Consider the following 21,651-nt stretch of genomic DNA (forward strand, 5'->3'; position numbering starts at 1 on the left):
ACAACCCTTCTAATGCACAACATGGGTCTAAAATGACCCATATTAATTTCCTATGTTATTTCAGTCATGGCTGAGTGTTTCTTTGCTGAATCTCTGAAATAAATTTTTTTCTATCGTTTATTATTCCAGGTAGTCTTTAAATATGTTGTTTCTGACTTCCACAAATCATTTTGTTTATTTTTCCTTCCTTACTTTATAAACAAACACAGTTTTTGTATTTCTACATCAATTTTACACACATGGGTCTAAAATGACCCATATTCATTTCCTATGTTATTTCAATCATGCCTGAGTGATTCTTTGCTGAATCTTTGAAAGAAATTCATAATATCATTTATAATTCCAGGTATTCATTAAATATCTTGTTTTTGATTTCCACAGATCATTATGTTTATTTTTCCTTTCTTCACTTTATAAAAAAAAAAAAAACACCGTTTTTGTATTTCTACATCAATTTTACACACAAGGGTCAAAAAAGACCCATATAGAAACCTTTGATATTTGCTAATTTTTTAAGTAGGAACATATTTACTGCAGAAAACTTTTCACCTTCTCCACATTTCACAACTTAACATGGCTGCTTTTGTATAATTGATGCATTTAGTCTTATTTTATAATTTATTACCACAGAAAATATTTAATATACTGTGGAAAATAACTGGACATAATATTTGAATGTTAGGCAAAGGTTACCTTGAAATCTATTACTAGTGAGACAGAGAAACATGTCCAATACTATTAGCTAGCTTGTTGTTGACATATTCTATTTTAGCTAACTAATGTTAGCTAGGTCAACAAAATAAAAGTCAAAATAATATGTTATTATATACAAGTATATATCATTGCTGTCAGGCGGAAACCTCATGTCTCCACATTTCATTATTTTTATTTTTTTGTCAGAAATCAATACTATTGGTCACCCTTTATGTCTGTCAGTGTTCCTGAAAAGTAATGGTTTTGGACATACAAGGTTTCTGTCTGACAGTGACAATATACAGTATAATCAGTATACAGTACATGATCAACTGCTTGTTGTGCACTCTTTATCTAGCGTGTTAGTATGGCTGATCCCAGACATTGTAGATTAACGGCTGAAATGTTTGTAGAGATTCTGCAAGATGAGGAAGATCAGGCCATTCTTAGTCCTGATTCAGAGTCTGAAACATCTGATGACCTAGACTGTGTGCCACAGGGTCAATCTGGAGTTGTGGGGGTAAATCCAGCTCTCCTAGATTAAGAAGACTGTGATGACATTGAAGACTTGTCTGATGAGTCCTCTGAAGAGGAAACTCAGATCCAATCCAGTAGATTGAGTAAAAATGGTTTGCACCTACTTATGTAAGTGTGGAACATGAAGGTCGCCCATGGTGCGGTGGTGCAATGTGCTGGATTTGACCACAGTCAGTGCCTACACCAGGGGCGGCCAGTGTTGGTCCTGGAGAGCCACAGTCCTGCTGGAGTTCAGCTCCAACTCTAATCAAACACACCTGAACAAGCTAAACAAGGTCTAAGCGTTACTAGAAAGCTAGATGCAGGTGAGTTTTTATCAAGGCTGGAGCAAAACTCTGCAGGACTGTGACTCTCCAGGACCAACGCTGACCATTCCTGGCCAACATCACCTTCACAACACCCTGATTACATGGCTGGTGTGACCAATGCATGACGGCTATTCATCAAGGAGCTGGTCAAAGAGCTTGTCATATGACGAGGTGCTTGGAGGGCAGGCCCCACCTTCAAAACCATATGCAGAGGCAATGGGAAGATGTGGGATAAAAACAAAATTGTTTGCAAGGAGCACGAATCTGTAGTTGTCATTTGTGATGCATGTAAGCACTGAGATGGCAGTTTGAGATGGCGCTGTACCTGTGTGATTTTATTTTGTTAGTTTTATTTTCATCTATTTGGTCACATTCACTACAATTCACTACAGTTGCACTACAGACAGTTCAATTTCAGTGTTATCTGTTATCAGTGATATGTGTATGTTATGTGTGACAATTTGGCAACTGAACATATTTAAAGTGTTAAATGTGTTGGTCTAAATAACTGCTAAAATAATTACATTAACAAAATGTCTTTATTCTTTTGTTTTTTCATGCTTGCATAGATGGGTCATTTTTGACCCATGTTTGCAAACCTGATGTAGTAACACAACCTAGGGAAAAAATAAAATATTAATTTGTGGTCATTGTAAAAAGATATTTTGAATATTCATGGATCATAGAATTTATAGATCAGAGAATATTAAATGCTGAAATAAACATATTTCAAAAGATAAAACAATAAAAAGCCCAGCGAAGTATGAAATAACAGGAAATGAATACGGGTCATTTTAGACCCATGTTGTGCATTAGAAAGGGTTTTCATAGCTTGTACATCAAAGGGTTAAAAATGCTATAGTAGTATATAAATAATATTACAATAACACTGAAGCATACGCAAACTGAAACTGCACTTAAAAACTAAAACTTATAGAAGTAGTATCTTAAAACATCATTAGACTATCAAAGCTCTCATTTTCTGCCAAATGTTACTGCGGTGTTGCATAATAAATCTACATTCATAATTTGAGCATTTTTTTATTCCTCCATATTTCATGCTTGGAATGATCAGAAACGGTTTACTAAATAAAAGCACTGTGATTAGTTTGCTTTGATTTAAACTTTCAAAGTAACATAAAAAATCATTTTGCTCGGAATCTTTTATTGCAGCAGCTATTCTGGGTAGATGATCCTACTTTGCGCTCTGATAATCACGTTGATTCTCATCTTGTTCTGACCACTTGCTTTCAGACCAAGTCATGCGGTCTGCCTGCATCGCTATTTGGCAGCCACGTTGAGGTTACTTTAAGTTTATTGTAAAGCGCTTTCTCCTCTTTAATGCTGCTCTTTGAAAAACCACTCTTCAGAAAGCATGACGGGGATACAAAAAGAGAAGCTTACGGCCATGGATGGAAAGATGAAAGGGTAGAAGAAAGGACTGGATGTACTGCAAAAGTCTTTCGATTCTGGTAGTCCGTGGAAAGAGGATTGCATTGGTGTTTCTTGGTTGTCTTAATTTACTTGTGCATATTGTGCTGAACAGAGACTGAATGAATTATTCGGGACAATTGAAATGAGTTAGGGAAATGATTTCCTACAACCCGTTGGGGTAACTCAATTAGGTTTTACAGTGAGTGAAAGGGAAGCTCTGATGGAAGATGAGAGGTTGCCAGGGGCAGCAGGTGATGATTGGCAGGGTGAGGATGCAGAGAGCGTGACAGTCTGTCTGGGTCTTGCTGCCAAAAATCACACCCTGTGGTGCATCCGAAACACACTGACTTAACCATCTGTGCCCTGTGTTCTCTTGTTATGTCCTCTCCCCTCCCTTCCTGTCACCCTAAGAGGTCAGGGATTGGTGCTAACAGATTTGAGTGATGACTAATGAGCATCCAGGAAGTTCTTAAAACCATTTGCATAGAGAAAAACCCATTAATAAATGAATTAAGGGTTTTTAAGCACTATAACTCTGATTTACACCAGTATACATGTTCTTAGGCTGACTATTTCTGTACTGTAAAACATCCTGTTGAAAAAAATGGGTGAAAATGTTTCATGCATTTCGGGTTGACACTTGTATTTTTTGTAAATGTGAAGCTGTGACAATGATTTTAAGCACCATCTTTCCCTCCAAAAGGATTATCGGACAATCCTGCGGACTTGGAGAAACGTAGGCAAGTGTTTGGAATGAACTTCATCCCTCCTAAGAAGCCCAAGACCTTCCTTCAGCTCGTGTGGGAGGCTCTACAGGATGTTACCCTTATAATCCTGGAAATAGCGGCCATTATTTCCCTCGGATTGTCCTTTTACCAGCCGCCAGGGGGGGACACTGAAGGTGAATTGGGCTCAAAGTATTCAGTGAAAAAAAAAAAAAAAAAGAATTACAAATGTTAAAAAATGCAAACATAATCTGACCATAAAAGGGATTTATGGCCTTTCATCAGAAGCTCAGGGAAGACGTTATATGCTTCATGTCGTAGCCCCATTAAAGTTAAAATAATTTAACAGTCTGGTGACGTTTATTCTTCTAATATTAACACTGCTACTTGTACATGCTTATATCAAGAGAGTTTCATCCCTAAAATGGTTTTGTGTCTTGTGTTGTTAATTTGAAACCCTTTGAATGCAGTTTTAAAGTAATCCTGAGTGTAAGTTCCAGTATAGTCACATGGACAGCTAAGAAAGCAAAGAATAGAAGGAATGGAGTGAGAGATGATGGATAGATAAAAGAATATAAAGGATTACAAGTAGACACTCAAACTCGCTGTCCTCCCACACATTTTTACCTTTCCATCTCTTTCTCTTTCTCTCCAGCGTGTGGTGAAGTGAGTGCAGGTGCGGAGGACGAAGGAGAGGCGGAGGCGGGCTGGATCGAGGGTGCAGCTATCCTGCTCTCGGTGCTCTGCGTGGTGCTGGTGACAGCGTTTAATGACTGGAGCAAAGAAAAGCAGTTCCGTGGCCTGCAGAGCCGTATCGAGCAGGAGCAGCGCTTTGCTGTGGTGCGGAACGGCACGGTCATTCAAATCCCTGTGGCTGAGATGGTGGTGGGGGATATTGCCCAGGTCAAATATGGTCAGTAGAGTTCAAAACTGGTTCCACAAATTGTCTTATATGAAAGCATCTTACATTATGAATGAATACATGGTTCATAAATTTGGGTGGTGTGAGCCCCACATGGGGTGATTCTTTATTAAAAACTTTAAAATATTTAGGAGTCTTGTCTCTATTAAAAGTATACTGTTAAGTTCCTGTGATCCCTACAAAATAACTGTTTGCTCATACAGATAAGAGTAATACATCTTTCGAATCTGTAAAGACTCTACGTTTATTTGTATGCACTCACAAAACAACAAAACATTGCGCCTTTGTAAAATAATGAAAGCAAACAGGATGTGCTTACTGCCGCCTCGGTCTCTGTGAACTTGAGTGCGAAACTCTGAAACTCCGTGTATGCTTGCCTTAGAGACATAAAAAAGATATACCGTATTGACCCGAATATAAGACGATGTTTTTTTCTTGAAAATACATCTGAAAAAACGCGGTCGTCTTATATTCGGGGTCTAGACTTTGACATGTCAGTAATACACCCACAACAATAGGTGGCGACAAAAACGCATAAAACAAGTGTGCCATGAAATATGTAATATGTCGTGACTGTCATGTTAGCCTGATGGGAACAAACTTCCTCTGTAAGTGGTTTTAAAACATAAGACAGTACCCAGATTTGAAGACTACAATAAGATTTCACTTCTACTGTTAATAAAATTGAAAATTGAGATGTTATAAATGCCTAAATGTTATATAATTCAAATGGGCTACCTGTTATTTCAATGGTATATCAAAAAGTGTATATTTTCAATGTCATTGTTGGTACATTTTACCAGTATTTACCATATTTTCAAAACAAAAATTAAAATAGGAAAAATATGCAATTTGAAAATAATTTAAGAAAAATGTTTTACAGAGAGAGAAAAACAATATTTGGTTTTCAAAAAGCCTTTTTCCAAAAGGTACATCTGGAAAAAGGGGGGTCGTCTTATAATCAGGGTCGTCTTATATTCGGGACAATACGGTATCTATAGAGAGTGAAATTTCTACTTTCAAATGGACCAATTCAAATGGAAAACAAAGATTCTCAGATTATGTCATTCATATGGAACATGCACACAGGTGCATCCACTACTGCGGAGATGACGAGTCAGTGTCGCCGACTTCATCTCTTAAACCGAAAACAAAGAAAGCACTAGTTTATCAATGAACGATTTTTAAAATGTTAATGCAGCCTCCTTACTGTTTTCCCTGACACATTCATAATCATTACTTCAGCTGGTGCGCTGTGGCAAGCTTTATGTGCGCTTGAGTGCTTATCATGCAATATAGGCAATTAAAGGCTCATTATTATGATTTAAATGGTTTATTAATAAACGTGCGATTAGTCGACTAATGCTTCAAATAAACGACTACTAGTCGACTAGAACAATCTTTAGTCAAGGGCAGCCCTAATATATATATGAAGAGTTCAGATGCAAAAGCCTCTAAGTGCCATCTGAAATTTTCTTCCAAAATGAGCATTTTTCTCAGGCTCTCATGTGTTGGTTCAGTTATTTAAATTTAATCGCAATTAATAGGTTCTGTTCATTGTCATTAAATTGAAATAACTGAACTTAAATATAGGAGCCTGAGAAAATGCTCATTTTAGAAGAAAATTTCAGATGGCACTTAGAGGCTTTTGCATCTGAACTTTCATATATATATATATATATATATATATATAATGCATTTAAATAGCGAAAAATTATGCATATAATCAATTTGTATTGTTAGTATTATATTGTTTAAATAATAAATAATAAAAATTACACTTAAAATTGTGCATGTATATAAATTATAATTTAAATTATTTGTATATGTAGTATTAAAATATATAAATTGCATTCAAAAATTAAAAAAATTATTTATACATAAATTTAAAATTGGTTTACTGTATTAGTATTAGTGTTGTCAAATGATTAATCGCATCCAAAATAAAAATATGTGTACTAGGGGTGTAATGGCTCACAAAATTCACGGTTCGGTTCGATAGGATACAGTGGTGTCACAGTTCGGTACGTTTTCGATACAGCAAAAAGAAAGAAATACCAGAGAAATTTCCTTGATTTTTACAAATTTTTTATTTCTTAAAACTAATTTTTTACTTTGAACAATGATGGAACTATACTTGACTTATCTTCTGGAGTGTCGTCTTAGCAGCATATAAAACAAAAAAAGCTCGGTGTGAAGTATTGAAGTAGTTTTTGAAGTATGTATGTATTTATATATACATAATAAATATTCACAGTGTACACACATATATTATTAAACAAAAACTTTTATTTCGGATGCGATTAATTGCGAATAATCGTTTGACAACAAAAATTAGTATTATATTACTCATATAGCAAATCCTTAAAATTATACTTAAAATTGTGCATGTATATAAATTATAACTTAAATTATTTCTGTATAATTAAAGTATATAAATTGCATTCAAAAATGTAAAAAATTATTTATACATAAAATTATAATCGGTTTACTGTATAAGTATTATATTATTAATATAGCAAATTCTTAAAATTTTACTTAAATTGTGCATGTATATAAATTATGATAATATATATTATTTAAAAAATGTATATAAAGGATGTGAAGATGCCTTTGAATAATTCAGTTTTTAATTTTGGTCATTAAAGGTATTAGTACTCAAGGGCTTGTGAGATTGATCTGTTGCTGTCACTCTGGGCTCTCCTAGGCGACCTCCTGCCTGCGGATGGTGTTCTCATCCAAGGGAACGACCTCAAGATCGATGAGAGCTCCCTCACTGGAGAGTCTGATCACGTACGCAAATCCATCGACAAGGATCCCATGCTGCTGTCAGGTAGGGAGTAAAGGTTATATAAGCGAACATATGTTTGCGTGGGATTGTGTGGACTGAGTCTGCCATATGGCCATAGGTTGTGAGGAATGTTTGTGTGTGTTTTTACATAAATAGTTCTGGATATTCAAAACCATACAAATACTGAAAGATATTCACCATCAGTTTAAGAATTCAGATGATTCAGGATGCGAACATATCGCTGGGACAGACTGGTTAAAAATCCAAGCTTGAACATGCAAAGGGGGTTTTGTTTGCTTGAGCAGGATGCTTATTCCCAGGGGCACAATTCCTTTACTTATATGGTAACGTCACATGTGTAGTATACTGGAAGTCTTCACAGAATTACCACTATCAATTAATTTAGGCTGACACTATTGCAATCCATCTTAATTGAACCAATTTGCTGTTTGGGAGGATGGGGATTTTGCAAAGTATTCTGTCAATAGTTTAACACTCAGGTTGTGCAGTGCTTGGGCTAAATCTCATTGACTGGTTTAATGAGAGAACGTCCCTGAGGTCTGATAAACAGGTTAATCAGCTTCCTCCTCATCTCTGCTTCCTGGAGAAAGGCTCAGATTTGTGTTTGGCCCTCCAGAGACCTGCTCTGCCACTTCTTCCTAATGATCGCAGTTCACCAGAGCAGCAGCTGTTTCTTTGCTTGGCCACACACACAGTGTTACACCACGACCTCAACATAATCAAGTGTGAAAAATGGGAAATGGAATCTTTGGAAACATAACATGCTTTTAGACATTTGATGTGAAAAATGCATGTGTAACATGATTAGAGTGGACTCGCATAGCTAAATTGACGTTAACGAAGAATAATGAATACTAATTTGTAGCAAAGAAAAAAATCTGAATATCTCCCTTGAGTAAAAGTACAGCATTTGTTTGAATCATTTACTAAAGCATTTTAGTTTGTTACCGAGAATATAGGCAAATCAAGAAATTGTGATTTTGAATTGGACCATTGGCTGCTGAAAATTCAGCTTTGCTATAAAGTACATTTTAAAATAAGGAGCAAGAAGATCTGACCTTTTGTACAAAGGTCTCCTAATGATCAGTGTTATTTATTTGATTAAATAGTAAATATTTCTGAATCATTTTATATCGTAACTGTTCCTTATTTTAACTGTTTTCAAAATCCTAAGGTTCTGTGGTTTAAATAAATAAAAAACAGTTTAATATTTGATGTGATCTCATATGATACATGATGGTAGATTGAAGTATAGCAGTACTGGATCAGTTCCAGCCTGTGCAGTCAGTTCTTAAGGTCATTGAGGAGGTGGATGGCCTGAGGGAAAACTTGTTTTGAAGGCAAGAGGTTCTTAATTTAAAACTGCTTTGATTTATCAGGATGAATTTGGAATAATGTAGTGAAACTCTTGTGCAAACTAAGATGTTTTCTCTGTAAGGGTCGATTGCTGCATGTTTCTGAACTTTAAGATGACTAGTTTCCTTGAAGCTGTTTTGTTTTTATTGACAAGACTTTCTGTCGTTCATCAGCATGTGCAATTAATCATCAAGGGGTGCATATTATTTTCTCAGTCATTATGGGAGAGTCATCTCTTCTCAACATGTATGTTTGAAGGCTTCTGTTGTGAAGAAGGAAATGCATGCTGCACAAAATAATTGTTTTAATCAGTAGTTTTGTTTTGTTTATCTCTGTAAAAATATCTTCTCTCATTGGCAATTAACAAACCTCACAGAATTCTTAAAAAACAATGGGGTAGGAAAAACTAACTTAATCCGATTTTTTTTTAAACAAATATAATTGTAACACATTTTCTTCTCAAGTACATTTATTTGTATTTTATTTATGTAGTTAGTTTAAAAAAAAAAATTAAGACAAAATAATGGTAAAAAAAAAAGGAAGAATTAATGTGCAGTGAATCAGGGAACAAAGAAGCAATCTGGTTCAGTTTAATTGTATTACACACTAAAAGGAAAGGTCATGGAGGAGACTTCAGCTTTAATTCTGATCCTTGGTTTAGACAAGTGCAGGGGCTAGTGTGAGCACAACAAATAACATCAATACATTAAACGAGGCTATCCATGACTCATATAATTGATTGGACATTGATGAAATAACAGTATAGGCTTATATTTCCTCTTAACCTCACCTTAAGATTGCAAAGTCCTGTACATTAAATAAGCGTTCTTACTTTTTTGTTTGTTTGTTTGTTTGTTTTTTAAATATGAATTTAAAATATTTTTATGACACTTTGAATTCCTTGAAAGCATTATTTGTATAAACAGTCACATTTAATAATTGTTTTAGATTAAACATGCTCTAACTGGAGACACCTGAACTTCTAGTCATTTATAAAGGTTTTTATGTTTCGAAATATATATTAACATGAATACTGAAGTCCTTTGGTCAGTAGCTAACCATCTTGAGTCACAAGATGGCGCCAATAAGCTAATTTAATTTGAATTAAATATTTAAAAAACGGTAGTGTGGACTCTTTCAGTTAGGGAAGGGCAGAGTTGTGAAGAAATTGTTGAAAATATTTACTGCAAAAAATCTTCTCTGTGTTTCACAAAATTCAGGCACTCATGTAATGGAGGGCTCGGGGAAAATGGTGGTGACCGCTGTTGGTGTCAACTCTCAAACGGGAATCATCTTCACCCTCCTGGGGGCCGGAGAGTTGGAGGAAGAGAAGAAAGACTGCAAGAAAGGTTGGCGTCTGTCAGTTCTTTAAAAGTATTTTATAAATGCTTAAAAGTTGAGCATGATTAAACATGCACATCATAAAAGAAAAATCCATTTTGCTTGAATACCCACACAGAATTATCCAGATACAGAATGTCTAATGGTCTGGGTCAATTCTATTTCAAGGCATTGAAATTCATTTGAGTTGATTTTTCATTGCTTTTGGTCAGCATTTAGGTTTTGTTTTATGTCTTTACATACCACCTTCGTTTTGTCCTATCCTCTGTTTCCAACAATTCTATCAGAGGTCAGTAGTAATTCATCCACGCAGTTCCCCAGTGTTGAAGCCAAAGAACACAACATCATAAATGGTAGGTGACATTCACAATAGAGAGATGACTCATAAACAGACATCCTGGTTTTAACTCTCCATATCTGTCAAATATTATCCCTCCATGTTTTATGTTTTCTTTCTCATGCACTTTATTGTTCTCTCATGTCAGCTACATTGACCTCAAGCAGCAGAAACAATATTTGTTTTGTTTAAATGTCTGCATTAACCTTCACAGGGAAGCAAGACGGGACCCTGGAGAACAATCAAAATAAAGGTGACTTTCAGGACTGATTTAGAATTGAGTTATGATCACTTTTAAGAGGCATGTTCAGGCATGGTGAATTATGGTTATTATGATAAACTATTTTCAGAATGAAAAACTGCATACTGCACAGTATGTACTGAATGCTGAATTTTAGATATTAATATGTTGAATATATTTTGTAAAATGTCTTATGACTTGTCAGTCAGTTCAAATAATGATATTGTGCATACTATATACTGCAAACCACAAAAGTGTAGATTGCTATTTCTAACAGTTACCTATAATTCTGCTTGCCTGATCACTTTGTCTTCACCCACTATAGCTAAGAAACAGGATGAGGCTGTTGCCATGGAGATGCAGCCTTTGAAGAGTGCAGAAGGTGGGGAAGTGGAGGAGAAAGAGAAGAAAAAAACCAGTGTGCCCAAGAAGGAGAAATCAGTTCTTCAGGGCAAACTCACCAAGCTGGCAGTGCAAATCGGGAAAGCAGGTGGGGAGGTCTAATGTTAGGTCAAGTTCTTCTGATCGTATTGGCTTGCTAAATCAAGCGTTATTTTTGCTCGTACTTAGGGATAGGAGTTTTACTGAACCTTTAAGAAATATTCTACTGTTCAAAAGAAAAGATTCCTTTTATTAAGGAAGAACGCATTAAATTGTAAAAAGAACGGTTGGTCTCTTTCTCATTTCAATTTTTTTTGTACACCCAAAGTAAACGAATATTATCAAGTGGGTATTCTGACTAAGGTGTTTGCTTGATAGAAATGGGGTTATTTAAATTGATTTACCACATTTATGGGACTCATACATAAAATTCTGTATTTGAAACCATTCAAAAGTTTAGGATTAGTAAAAAAAATTTTTTAAAGACAAATACTTTTGACAGAGCCGATAGCCTAGTAGGCAATGATACAACATATATAGCGTAGCTGAGTTCTAATACTGGCTTGTGGTGCTTTCCCGATCCTGTCCCACTCACTCTATCCCAATTTGTTTTTTTTTGTCTGCTCTCTACTGTATATATATATATAATATAGCCAAAAATGATTAAATTGATCAAAAGTGACAGTAATGCATCTATAAGGTTACAAAAGATTTATATATTTTTTTAAAAATGCTGTTCTTTTCAACTTTCTATTCATCAAATAATCTGGAAAAAATGTTTCATGGTTTTCACTAAAATATTACACAGCTGCTATTGATGATAATAAGAAATGTTTATTGAGCACCTGAATGATTTCTGAAGGATCATGTGACACTGAAGACTGGAGGAATAACTGCTGAAAATACAGCTTTGCCGTGAAAGGAGGAAATCACATTTTAAAATAGAAAATTATTTTAAATGGTAAAATGATCTCTATATTACTGTTTTTATATGTTGTATATTTCATTTAGTCTTGGTGAGCATGGGAGACTTCTTTCAGAAATCTAAATTAGTAAATCAACCCCAGACATTTGGATGGTAGTGTATATTTCGGTCAGTAATTCACCCAATTAATTGTACACAATATCTCAAATTGTGCGGCTCTTTGAGGAGAGGTGTGCTATTTTCTAAGCAATCAAACGTATGATTTATTTCAGGTCTGGTGATGTCCGCCATCACTGTGATTATCCTGATGCTGTACTTCGTGATCGAAACGTTTGTCATTGAGGGACAGGTCTGGCTGACAGAATGCACACCTATTTATGTGCAGTACTTTGTCAAATTCTTCATCATCGGAGTTACAGTTCTGGTGGTGGCTGTGCCAGAGGGTTTGCCACTGGCTGTCACCATATCATTGGCCTACTCCGTAAAGGTGAGTCAGAAATGAATAATCTGTATTTTCTGACAAGTTATGTTGAAGAATGCAGCCGTTTTTGTAACGTTGAGTCCATCACAGAAGTGTCATTTACACACAAGTGCCACTAACAGTTTAACACTCGTCCTATTAATGTCATTCCATAGAAAATGATGAAGGACAATAACCTGGTGCGTCATTTGGATGCATGTGAGACTATGGGCAATGCCACGGCAATCTGCTCCGATAAAACAGGGACCCTCACCACTAACCGGATGACAGTAGTGCAGATTTATATAGGGGACCAGCTCTTCCGCGACATCCCAAGACCAGACCAGATTAACCCAAAGACCCTGGAGCTCATCGCCAGTGCTATTGCCGTGAACTGCGCCTATACCTCCAAAATAATGGTGAGAGTACTTTAGTAAAAGACTATATACTTTAGCACTAAACTTTTGCAGTAAACCATGAGAGGCCATGCATTACAGTGATATCACTACAGTTTATGACTGTCATTTCATGCTTTCATTTACCTCTTTCATTTACTTTCTTCCACTCTTTTCACCTCTTCCTCCCAGGCTGCAGATAAGGAAGGTGGGCTGCCCAAACAACTGGGAAATAAGACAGAATGTTCTCTGCTGGGACTTGTGCTGGACCTGAAGCAAGACTACCAAGCTGTGAGGGAGCAGATCCCAGAAGAGAAGCTCTATAAAGTCTACACCTTTAATTCTGTCAGAAAATCCATGAGCACTGTCATTCAGATGCCTGATGGAAGCTTCTGCTTATACAGCAAAGGAGCCTCTGAGATCCTGCTCAAAAAGTAAATGTTGTCTTTGTATTCATGGTGATTTTTAAAATTACAATAATGTTGTAATGTTAAAATGACATGTAACATTGTTATCTGTTGAACTTAAATTTTTATGATGAAAATGTTATTGTTTTCATCACAAAAAAGACCACTTTAAGCAGCTGTTGTCAACAGGAAATGCTTATTGAGCACCAAATCAGCATATTAGAATGATTTTTGAAAGATCAGTCTTGATAGATAAATATTTAATATTTAGAATATTTTAATCAATAACTGCTGGAAGAACACAGAATGGAGAGTATGAGGGTTCTGCATGTGACATTAAACATACAAGTTTTTTTTTTCTTTTTCTGAAAATGAGTAGCATGCAGTTTGTCTAAAAATAGTAAAAAAATAAAAATAAATAAATATATAGTGTAAGTGTTAAAGGAATAGTTCACCCAAAAATGAAAATTGCTCCATGATTTACTCATCCTCAAGACATCCTAGGTGTATATGACTTTCTTCTTTCAGACAAATACCACTGGAGTTATATTAAAAAATTTACTTATATGGCATTTTATTTAAGATTTTAAAATTTTGAAGTCCAATAAAAGTGCATAAATACATTGTAAAAATTATTTCACACGGCTCCGGGAGGTTAATAAAGTGCTTCTGAAGCGAATCAATGTGTTTTTGTAAGAAAAATATCCATATTTAAAACTTTATAAAACGTAATCACTAGCTTCTGCTAACTGTCATACTTGCATTCACGAGAGAGTGGCATTCCAGCGGATGCCGTAGAACGTAGGCATAGCAAAGAAATGCTAGTGTCAATGTTACCCAGTTTTGTTTTCATCAAAGGAAAACCAGTCTCCTCTTGGCTTATATCGAAATCCTCCAATGAATGAACATTTTTAAATATAACTCTGATTGTTTTCGATTAAAAGAAGAAATTCATACACCTATGATGGCTGGAGTGTGAGTAAATTTTCATTTTTGGGTGAACTATCCCTTTAACAGGAAGAGACAAAAACATCTCACCTCCTTATAACTGGCTTCTAAATAAATGTGTCAAAAAATGCACTGTAAAAAAATTAAACAGTTCTGCCTTCATCTCAGGTGCTCATTCATCTTGGGCCGTGACGGTGAGGTCCGTGCTTTTAAGGCACGGGACAAAGATGAGATGGTGAAGAAAGTGATTGAACCGATGGCATGTGATGGCCTTCGTACAATTTGCATCGCTTACAGAGAGCTCCCAGCTGACCCCATGCCAGACTGGGACAATGAGACAGACATTGTCTCTAACCTTATCTGCATCACAGTGGTCGGCATTGAAGACCCTGTTCGACCTGAGGTATACAGACCAGTTTACTGTCTTGGATGTGTGTAAACATCTCTCCAGTTTATCTAAAAAAACACACATACCCTTTAACGTCTGAGCATCAGTAATTATAAGAAGTTTTAAAAATGCATAATTATAACATTGATATCTGTTCTGATTTGCTGATTATAATTCCAATCAGGTCCCAGATGCCATCAAGAAGTGCCAACGAGCAGGCATCACTGTGCGTATGGTGACAGGTGACAACATAAACACTGCACGTGCCATCGCTGCCAAATGTGGCATCATCCATCCTGGTGATGACTTCCTGTGTATGGAAGGGAAGGACTTCAACAGGCGAATCAGAAATGAGAAAGGAGAGGTATACTTCCAAGTTTTGTAGTTATGTATGGAGCTTATGCAGGAACTGTTTCTACAGGTGCTGATCATATAATTAGAATATCATCAAAAAGTTGATTTATTTCACTAATTCCATTCAAAAGTGAAACTTGTATATTATATTCATTCATTACACACAGACTGATATATTTCAAATGTTTATTTCTTTTAATTTTGATGATTATAACTGACAACTAAGGAAAATCCCAAATTCAGTATCTCAGAAAATTAGAATATTGTGAAAAGGTTCAATATTGAAGACACCTGGTGCCACACTCTAATCAGCTAATTAACTCAAAACACCTGCAAAGGCCTTTAAATGGTCTCTCAGTCTAGTTCTGTAGGCTACAGAATCATGGGGAAGACTGCTGACTTGACAGTTGTCCAAAAGACGACCATTGACACGTTGCACAAGGAGGGCAAGACACAAAAGGTCATTGCAAAGAGGCTGGCTGTTCACAGAGCTCTGTGTCCAAGCACATTAATAGAGAGGCGAAGGAAGGAAAAGATGTGGTAGAAAAAGTGTACAAGCAATAGGGATAACCGCACCCTGGAGAGGATTGTGAAACAAAAGCCATTCAAAAATGTGGGGAGATTCACAAAGAGTGGACTGCAGCTGGAGTCAGTGCTTCAAGAACCACTACGCACAGACGTATGCAAGACATGGGTTTCAGCTGTCGCATTCCTTATGTCAAGCCACTCTTGAACAACAGACAGCGTCAGAAGCGTCTTGCCTGGGCTAAAGACAAAAGGACTGGACTGCTGCTGAGTGGTCCAAAGTTATGTTCTCTGATGAAAGTAAATTTTGCATTTCCTTTGGAAATCAGGGTCCCAGAGTCTGGAGGAAGAGAGAGAGGCACACAATCCACGTTGCTTGAGGTCCAGTGTAAAGTTTCCACAGTCAGTGATGGTTTGAGGTGCCATGTCATCTGCTGGTGTTGGTCCACTGTGTTTTCTGAGGTCCAAGGTTAACGCAGCCGTATACCAGGAAGTTTTATAGCACTTCATGCTTCCTGCTGCTGACCAATTTTATGGAGATGCAGATTTCATTTTCCAACAGGACTTGGCACCTGCACACAGTGCCAAAGCAACCAGTATCTGGTTTAAGGACCATGGTATCCCTGTTCTTAATTGGCCAGCAAACTCGCCTGACCTTAACCCCATAGAAAATCTGAGGGGTATTGTGAAGAGGAAGATGCGATATGCCAGACCCAACAATGCAGAAGAGCTGAAGGCCACTATCAGAGCAACCTGGGCTCTCATAACACCTGAGCAGTGCCACAGACTGATCGACTCCATGCCACGCCGCATTGCTGCAGTAATTCAGGCAAAAGGAGCCCCAACTAAGTATTGAGTGCTGTACATGCTCATACTTTTCATGTTCATACTTTTCAGTTGGCCAAGATTTCTAAAAATCCTTTCTTTGTATTGGTCTTAAGTAATATTCTAATTTTCTGAGATACTGAATTTGGGATTTTCCTTAGTTGTCAGTTATAATCATCACAATTAAAAGAAATAAACATTTGAAATAAATATCTGTGTGTAATGAATGAATATAATATACAAGTTTCACTTTTTGAATGGAATTAGTGAAATAAATCAACTTTTTGATGATATTATAATTATATGACCAGCACCTATATATAAATCTTTACCCTATTGCCAGGATTTACAAATATATGTTAAGAATATATTTTACAAATATAAGATATATGTAGTTAAATATATAACTGTTCAAAAGTTTATTTTCATTGTTTTTTTTATAAGAAATAATATTTGTAATCAACAAGGATGCATTAAATTGATCAAAAGTGATAGTAAAGACAATGTTATAAGTTATAACTTAATATAAAAATATATAAAATATTAAGCACCACAACTGTTTTCAACATTGATGATAATAAGAAATGTTTCTTGAGCACCAAATCAACATATTAGAGTGATTTCTGAAGGATCATGTGACACTGAAGACTGAAGTAATGACTGTTGAAAATTCAGCTTTGCTAACACAGGAATAAATTGCAGTTTCTAATCTACCAAAATATAATTTTTAATAATAATTAAATATAATAATAATAATAATAATAATATTTCACAATATGCATTTTTTCTTTTCAAATTCTTTTTGCAGATTGAGCAAGAACGCATTGATAAAATTTGGCCCAAGCTCAGAGTTCTAGCTCGTTCCTCCCCTACAGACAAACACACATTAGTCAAAGGTGAGTCTCTCTGTCAGTTGTGTTCATACCTTGTTCCTATAGGGACGATTACCTCTCCATTATGTCCTTCGTGGAATTTTCTCATAACCACTTACAGTACAATGCAAATGTGATATGATGGCATTTATGCTGACTTTTGCAGTAATACCAAGCTTTTCCTGATATGAGTGCTGATTATTTTCAGCATTTTGGCCAAATTTACATTACATATATTTTGGTTGTGAATCGGTTATTAGGTTTTTTTTTATTTTGCTTGTGTCTTGTGTTCAGGTATCATAGACAGCACCATTTTAGAACAAAGGCAGGTGGTTGCAGTCACCGGTGATGGCACAAATGACGGACCTGCTCTTAAGAAAGCTGATGTGGGGTTTGCAATGGTGAGAAGATCCATCCACTAAATATATGAAACATATTTTTGAGGTTCTGTTTCACATAGTGTAATGATAAACCCAACTGAAGCTAAATACGAGACATTCAGTGCACATGAATGTTGCTTTTACACTAGAGGTTTTGGTTTGGCTCAGGTTTGGTTGACAGTGAAGTTTGTTTCCTTGAGTAGTATGAAAGCCATCCTCCAAACCACACTTCAAGTTAATTGGAAAAGTTAATATGAGATGCAGTGCATATCAACTGGTATACACAGATTGTGTGAAAACAAAACTGTGACTCTTATTTTTTTTAAATTCAATGTTAAATTGAAACATACCAGATTTAAAGATGTCTGAATACTCAAAAAAAGTCATTGATTTCTCTGTTTGCCCAGGGCATTGCTGGTACAGATGTGGCCAAGGAGGCCTCTGATATCATCCTGACGGACGATAACTTCTCCAGCATAGTAAAGGCTGTGATGTGGGGACGGAATGTGTATGACAGCATCTCCAAGTTCTTACAGTTTCAGCTCACAGTGAATGTGGTGGCTGTTATAGTAGCCTTCACTGGTGCCTGCATCACGCAGGTACATGCATACACTTATATTTGTCTGCACACTTCCATTCAAAAGTTTGGGGTCAGTAAGTGTTCATTTTTTCCCTTTTTCTTTTTTTCAGCAAGGATGCGTTAAAGTGATGTTACAAAATATTTCTGTTTCAAATAAATACTGTTCTTTTGAACTTTTTATTCTTCCTGAAAAATGTATATCACGGTTTGCACAAAATATTAAGCAGCCTTAGCCTATGTTTTTTACTTATGTTATATGTTTGGTCCATGGGATTCTATTTTTGGCACATGCAAACATGGTCACATTCTTTACTTGCATAATAAAAAATAAAAAACAATAACTTCCACTGAACATTTCTTGTAATTATGATTTATTATGAAAAATTGTACCACTTTATATTGTGTCTTTAACATATTGTTTCTTTAACAATGTACTGTCCTTACATTTAAATAAATCATGTGCTACAAGGCAAAAAAAAAAAAAATTATTAAGCAGCACAACCGTTTTCAAGGGCACCAAATCAGTATTTTAGAATGATTTCTGAAGGATAACACTAAAGACTCGAGTAATGCTGATGATAATTCAGCTTGAACATCACAGGAATCAATTACATTTTAAAATATACTGAAATAAAAAACTGATATTTTAAAATTGTTATAATGCTTTATTACTGTTTTTACTCTGTGATCACATAAATTCAGCCTTGGTGGGCTTAAGAGACTTCTTTCAAAAACTTTAAACTTCTTACTGACCTGAAACATTTGAATGGTAATGTATATATGCACTAATATAACTTGACATTTAAACTGTGTTTTATTAATTTATTTTTTGTTCTGTTTTTGTGTATGTAGGATTCACCCCTTAAGGCTGTGCAGATGCTGTGGGTCAATCTGATCATGGACACATTTGCTTCTCTGGCTCTTGCCACAGAGCCGCCCACCGAAGCGTTGCTCCTGAGGAAGCCCTACGGCCGAAACAACCCCCTCATATCTAGAACTATGATGAAGAACATCCTTGGCCATGCAGTTTACCAGCTCGTCATCATCTTCACCCTGCTCTTTGTAGGTACGGTACTTTGCGCACTGTTTCTGTCAAAGGATTTGATAGATACATAAACTTTGTTGTCTTTTTTCAGACGTCTACAAGGATGCACAATTAATATGTGTAAAATTAGTGATAGTCAATATTATACTGTATATTGTTTTAATTTATTGGTTTCAGTTGATATTGTGTACTCATGTCATCTTTTCCTGACCTTCTGCTCAGGTGAGAAGATCTTTGACATAGACAGTGGACGTAATGCTCCACTTCACTCTCCTCCCTCCGAGCATTACACCATCATCTTTAACACGTTTGTCCTCATGCAACTCTTCAATGAGATCAATGCCCGTAAGATCCACGGAGAGAGGAACGTGTTTGATGGAATCTTTTCAAACCCTATCTTCTGTTCAATTGTGCTGGGGACCTTCGCAATACAGGTGAACACATACAAATCTCTAGATAAAGAAGTCTAGATTCTTTGATTTCCATTTCTACTTTCTTTATAAACTAAATGCCATATATATACACAACTGTTCAAAAGTTTGGTTTGTTGAAAGAAGCCTCTTATGCTTACTCTTGTGTTTGATCAAGAATACATTCAAAAATAGTATATACGTGTAAAATAAGTGTTTTAATATATTTTTAAATGTAATTTATTTCTGTGATGGCAAAGATTGATTTTCAGCATCATTACTCCAGTCTTCAGTGTCACATGATCCTTCATAAATCTTTCTAATATGCTAAGCAAGGACACAATATAGTGTGACAAAAAATGCTTAAGAACTTGAAAAAACATGGAAACTGCATCTCAAATATACACTTTCCCTCATATATACAGTATTTGTACAATTTGATGCATTTGTGCTTCAAACGTGGATAAAAGTAAACCACTCTACTACTATATCTCTGTTTATGATTTGTAGATTGTGATTGTGCAGTTTGGTGGGAAACCTTTCAGCTGTTCCCCCTTAAATGTGGAGCAGTGGCTTTGGTGCCTGTTTGTGGGAATGGGAGAGCTGGTCTGGGGGCAGGTAAGTGCTGCAATCCACTGCTTTTCCACTCTGGATGCTCTCAGTGAAAATGACTTTCAAAAATGTCAGCTTTAGTTGTACTTCATTGTATTGTTTTCTCTCTAGGTGATAGCATCAGTGCCAACACATCAGCTGAAGTTTCTGAAAGAAGCGGGCCACGGGCCGGCTGCAGACGAGATCATGGATGAGGATCTAGCTGAGGATGAGGATGAGATTGACTATGCAGAGAGAGAGCTGAGGCGAGGACAGATCCTGTGGTTCAGAGGACTCAACCGAATTCAGACTCAGGTGACGTTCAGTCTTTGTCTAGTCCTGTCTGTTTAACATTGCTTTTGTGTTGTTTCGACAGGGACAGCTGTTCCCGCATAGACACATACTGCCTTAAAATGTACCAAATGCCTTCTCTGCCACATGCTCTAGTTTGCGCACTTTCTTCGAACTTTACTTTCCTCATAATTCAAACATTTTTCTTTCTTCACCAGCCTTTATAAATTGATGAAATATTAATATTTAACAAGCTTTATGTGTTGTAAATCTTAACTTCTCTCTCTCCCTCACTTCATCCTTTATTCTCTCTGCTGCTATATCATGCTGTTTTATTGAGTCCTTTTTGCTCTGCTACTCGCGTCTCCATGTATTATGTCGCTCCTTGGTAACTATTATTGGCCTTTTTGAACTTATAAATATTTTCATGGTTTGTATACACAGTGTTTCTTTGTCACGCTTTAAGGTCCAATTCTCTTTATTAACAAATCATTAACTACAACTTTTGCCTCAATGAACTCTTAATTTGCTGCTTATTAGTAGTTTGTAAGGTAGTTGTTATTTTTAGGTATTGGGTAGGATTAGGGATGTAGAATATGATCCTGCAGAATATGTGCTTTATAAGCACTAATAAACAGCCAATATCATAATAATAGTCATGCTAATAAACAACTAGTTAATAGTCAGAATTGGTCCTTGTACTAAAGTGTTACCTGACAGCAATTTATGTATCCTAAATAGACAAAATGAAATATTTTATTATTTTATTTTACATTATTTCGCAAAATGACACCTTGATTTGAAATGCTAATAAAAAAGTAATATTAAAAAATCAATTTAATTTCTTCACACATCATGTCTCATTATTTTAAGCATGCTTATCCTTTCTTTTATGTTAGAAACAAAATTATTGGTTGTGATAGAAATAATGTCACTACTGAGGGACAGTCATAATTTGTGTAATCAAAAAAAAAATTAAACACATTTATATATTTATAAAAAGTAATATTTATTTTAAAATATTGAAATTATTGATTATTTCTCTTTGTTTTGAAATTAATAGTTTTAAAAATGTAATAATACTTTTATGATGTATTTTTATATTTAAAAAAATTGAAAAGTTGAAAGATTGAAAGTTTGGCTCTTTGAAGAGTGAAACAATCCAATT

The 21,651-nt window shown here is 35.7% G+C and overlaps 1 protein-coding gene across 9 annotated transcripts in view; it reads left to right on the plus strand.

Moving 5' to 3' along the window:
* Nucleotides 1-21,651, plus strand: part of atp2b3a (ATPase plasma membrane Ca2+ transporting 3a) — a 31,765-nt gene that overhangs the window by 4,869 nt on the left and 5,245 nt on the right. For 5 of the 9 annotated variants that reach the window (XM_058783835.1, XM_058783833.1, XM_058783828.1 and 2 more), the window contains exons 3-21: nucleotides 3,676-3,873; nucleotides 4,353-4,610; nucleotides 7,327-7,452; nucleotides 10,008-10,136; nucleotides 10,416-10,481; nucleotides 10,680-10,718; nucleotides 11,032-11,196; nucleotides 12,285-12,499; nucleotides 12,649-12,891; nucleotides 13,060-13,301; nucleotides 14,391-14,625; nucleotides 14,795-14,974; nucleotides 17,123-17,210; nucleotides 17,481-17,587; nucleotides 17,974-18,165; nucleotides 18,999-19,212; nucleotides 19,414-19,625; nucleotides 20,112-20,219; nucleotides 20,325-20,507. In XM_058783835.1, the coding sequence (XP_058639818.1) occupies nucleotides 3,676-3,873; nucleotides 4,353-4,610; nucleotides 7,327-7,452; nucleotides 10,008-10,136; nucleotides 10,416-10,481; nucleotides 10,680-10,718; nucleotides 11,032-11,196; nucleotides 12,285-12,499; nucleotides 12,649-12,891; nucleotides 13,060-13,301; nucleotides 14,391-14,625; nucleotides 14,795-14,974; nucleotides 17,123-17,210; nucleotides 17,481-17,587; nucleotides 17,974-18,165; nucleotides 18,999-19,212; nucleotides 19,414-19,625; nucleotides 20,112-20,219; nucleotides 20,325-20,507 (3,200 nt within the window). The remainder of the gene's footprint in view (nucleotides 1-3,675; nucleotides 3,874-4,352; nucleotides 4,611-7,326; nucleotides 7,453-10,007; nucleotides 10,137-10,415; nucleotides 10,482-10,679; nucleotides 10,719-11,031; nucleotides 11,197-12,284; nucleotides 12,500-12,648; nucleotides 12,892-13,059; nucleotides 13,302-14,390; nucleotides 14,626-14,794; nucleotides 14,975-17,122; nucleotides 17,211-17,480; nucleotides 17,588-17,973; nucleotides 18,166-18,998; nucleotides 19,213-19,413; nucleotides 19,626-20,111; nucleotides 20,220-20,324; nucleotides 20,508-21,651) is intronic. The other 4 variants (XM_058783837.1, XM_058783836.1, XM_058783830.1 and 1 more) reach the window with 1 other exon arrangement.

The sequence above is a fragment of the Onychostoma macrolepis genome, chromosome 08 (assembly GCF_012432095.1).
Source record: "Onychostoma macrolepis isolate SWU-2019 chromosome 08, ASM1243209v1, whole genome shotgun sequence".
NCBI classification, from domain to species: domain Eukaryota; kingdom Metazoa; phylum Chordata; class Actinopteri; order Cypriniformes; family Cyprinidae; genus Onychostoma; species Onychostoma macrolepis.